General features: G+C 34.5%; 1 protein-coding gene across 1 annotated transcript in view; it reads left to right on the top strand.

Annotated features, from left to right (window-relative positions):
• Positions 1-2,763: 2,763 nt before the first annotated feature.
• The window catches only part of LOC107081300 (inositol polyphosphate 5-phosphatase K-like), a gene marked incomplete at its 3' end in the record, with an annotated part of 2,309 nt that continues 1,283 nt past the window's right edge, over positions 2,764-3,789 (top strand). The window contains exon 1 of the mRNA XM_015369498.1: positions 2,764-3,395. Coding sequence (XP_015224984.1) covers positions 3,175-3,395 — 221 coding nt within the window. The remainder of the gene's footprint in view (positions 3,396-3,789) is intronic.

Below are 3,789 nucleotides of genomic sequence, written 5' to 3'. Positions count from 1 at the left end.
TATATATATATATATATATATATAAAACTTTAATTATATATAATTAAAGTTTTTGAATTTCCTTAATATGGTACAATAAAGGAATTCTTATATTAAATTGAGAAAGCTTGAAATAAAAGAGTGACAATTTGGTAAATTAAGCACTCACCTCTCATAGAAAAGTGGTAAATTATTTACTGTTATTGTTTAAAATTAATTTTGCATGAGGATCTTCAAAGGTTTGATACCAGAATCAGATCGAAAAACAGAACATAATTATCAAACACTAAAAATATACAAAACAGACAAAAACATTTTGCAAGTTGTTAATTCATTTACGCAGGTTTATTTTCTGAATATGCTTGTTTGTCTGATCACACTCATTATGACAGCCTACAACATATTCAGCAATTACTGTGGCAAAATTATGGAGGACCTAGAGAGTCACTGAAAAAGAAAACTAACCATTTCAAATTTAAAATTTAAACCATGCAATTTAACATATCATTTGAAAAGAATTTTCTAATTGGACATTTTAAAGTGAATTATTAATCCATTAATAAATACTGGATTTTGAAAATGTATTTTCCAACCTTACCTGTGAATGGAAATGTAGAAAGTACAATTTCTAAATCTGATTATTATTACCTTTCCTAATCACACATTTAAAAAGGTTATCCTCTATTACATTTTCTTTCTCAACTTGCATTTTCAAATCCAGATTGAAATCTTTTCTTTTTGCTTACCAGTTAAACTATCTCACTGGTTAGGCTGCAACATTTGCTTAACAAAGTGACCAATGAGGCAGCTGGTTACACCTGAGGAGCAACTGTGATTGGTTAAACTGGTTTTCACTGTGCTCAAAGACCAGATTTAATAAAGAAAGTGGAAATGGAATAAGGAATAACCTTTTAATTAGTAAAAGGTATTTATGATGAGTTTTATGAAATTTGGTTTTTAACGCTCCATTTAACAATTTGATTTGAAAATACAATTCCTATTTAATAATTTATTTTGAAAATGTACAATTGGAAAATGCTTTTCAAATGCATGTTTAAATTTAAGATGGCTGGTTTTCTTTTTCAGTGACTTTCCAGGTCCTCCATACAGAATGTAATCACCAAATTGTCCACCAGCTTTCTCTCATTATGCAATTGTTGTTACAAGGTGATTTTAATGCGACTTAAGCTCAACATGATCAAATATGATCACAAAGCCATTTCAGAAATGACTATCAGGCGTCACCATCTCAGCTAGCTTTGTCCTTTTCTATGCATTTTAGTGTGACTATATGCTTCACGTAATCTTAAAAAAAAAAAAACAATGACCTGCTTTTGTTTTGTGCATTCTTTATTTTACTGTTTGTACGACTGTGTTCACTTGCAGCTGCAGGACAAAAGATGAACTCTGGGAGATTTACACATGGTCGGACAGATGAGTACAGGTGAGAAAAGCAGTGCATATTTCAATGTTCGATCTTTTCTCTCTGATGGTTATTTTAAAGAAACAGGATGGATGAAGGAAACTAATAGAGGAATGATAGGTACCAAAAAAAAAAAATTCAAGAAAACATAATCAAAAATTAATAACTGAAGCTTGTGATGATGGTGAACTTACAAGTTAGTTTATGTGACGCTGTTGCATGACGTGGCAGCATCTTTTTCCTATTAAAAAAGATTTTCTTCCACCTGTCTGGATGTCAGCTAAAATACTAATGTAAACAGGATGCCAAAACATTTATTTGGGCATCTTTGCTGAATGGATAATGTTGCTGAGTTTTTAATACATTGCAGCTGGACTGGAGTCTGTTGTTCTGTTTCAAAGCTGTTTTTAATTAATATTGCATTGGTCAAGGTCTGTAGACTATTGAATCATCAATTTTAGGTTTCTTTTACTTCTGGCAGTTGCCAATGACCTCAGTGTAGTTTAATTACCAGATAAGCTTAGGTTGTATGAGCATTAGCATGCACAGAGGCAGAGGAGGAAAGAAAAAAAGTCACATAAAGCATGTTCTCACCACTTTAGAAGGCACTTTAACTCATATTTTGGCTCCCAAAGGGACACATTAGCGTGCATTTTGGTTTATGTGAGAATTCAAATATATACCTAGGACTTGACTTACCAATGCCCTCTTCACCATGCAGTGGCCCACCTAAGGAACTAAGGAGTTTTTTTGTTACACTATGATGTATGAAATGCTGCCTAAAGGAAATCTGACTCATTGACTATGACTTAGTTAGACTATTATTAATACCTTTAGGATTTTAGATTAATAGTCGCTTAAATCAGGAAAATATAATATTTCCCTTTATGTGATTTTAAAATTTTAAACCAGTTAATCTTTTATTTATGCACTGATTTTCCATGTATCATTGTTTGACTCCAAATCTGGTCTGTAACTACTTGACTTTAAATGTCAAAGAATTGGAAATTTTATTCTAAAAACTCGAGCCGGCATCAACAGGTCTAACAGGGCATGTGATCTGCACCTTTCTCTGGGTTTACAGAGATAACCTTTTCCCTACATAAGAAGAATCTGGACTGAACAGACAAAACAAGGCTAATTCGCTGTTGCCCTGGTTACTAATGCCAGGGTGTAATTGTGGGGTTTCAGACATTGTTCGATGTGCTCAGCTGATGGGGAGAAAGCTGCTAGTAAACCTCTTAGGGCCCTACCTAAGTCCTACTACAATACTCTCACTTATGGAGGATCAGCCTATGGTCCTCCTCCTCTAGCCTCTGCATACACACAAACTCACTGGAACAAACCTTTGCACATTCACATGGCTATCTCCTGCCTGCGATTACACACCAAATCTGGGTCCAAGTTGCCAACATTCCTCAGTCGACCCTGCTGCTCTGTTAAACTGAACTGCATTCCTGCAGGACCACACAGGACAACGAAGGCGACATCAGCCTCCACATATACTTCTCATTCTGGTCTTACTTTATTATTTTTAACAGAAGCTGAAAGTGTGACTGAGGCTAAAAACAACAAGTTTGTATTATTTCCAGCCGGCTGAGCAGAGAGGAGGCCTCTCACATCAAATGGTTGCAACCAGGTCAACTAAAACGGAGCTTTATTTCACTGGATCTTTCGTATGGGAAGCACTAAATCTTTTATTTTTTATATTTTCCTAAAATACAAAACGGATTCCCTAAGCCACTAGGAAGAGTCTTTGTTTTTGCTTCAAAATGGACCTTTTACCAGACAGTCCACGTTTACGGTCAGACAGCGCAAGCAGCTCTGCATCCCAGAGCTCCAGGTCGAAGACTGTCCTTCGCCAGCGCCTGTCCGAGCTGATGACCTGCATAGAGGACATGAGTTCTGATGACGAAGCCGGCGAGGAGGTGTCCCGTAAGCTGGATGAAGCCTTTCAGCTTTGTGGACAATTACTGCCCACAGATGCTTTCAGGTTGAAAAATTCACAAGCTTTTGCAGATATTAGTAAGACATAAGTTTGAATATAATATCAGCCTTCACAGCAATGACTTTATATAAATATATACTAGCCAAAATAAACATTTAAAGAAAAGTTTACTATACTATATAATATATAAGAAAACAGTGAAAGATAATAGATTTTTGTACGGGTCTGTTCATCTCCTTTTTTGTTAAGATTATATTAAAAAGATAACTAGATAGATTAATATTGAGTTAAAATATAAGTTTATTTATTAAAAAACATTTACAGACAAAACCATCACAAAATGCTGATGATAGATAGATAGATAGATAGATAGATAGATAGATAGATAGATAGATAGATAGATAGATAGATAGATAGATAGATAGATAGATAGATAGAT

The sequence above is a fragment of the Cyprinodon variegatus genome, unplaced genomic scaffold, assembly GCF_000732505.1.
Source record: "Cyprinodon variegatus isolate N-32 unplaced genomic scaffold, C_variegatus-1.0 Scaffold3992, whole genome shotgun sequence".
Taxonomy (NCBI): domain Eukaryota; kingdom Metazoa; phylum Chordata; class Actinopteri; order Cyprinodontiformes; family Cyprinodontidae; genus Cyprinodon; species Cyprinodon variegatus.
This window is presented reverse-complemented; position numbering and strand designations above follow the sequence as displayed.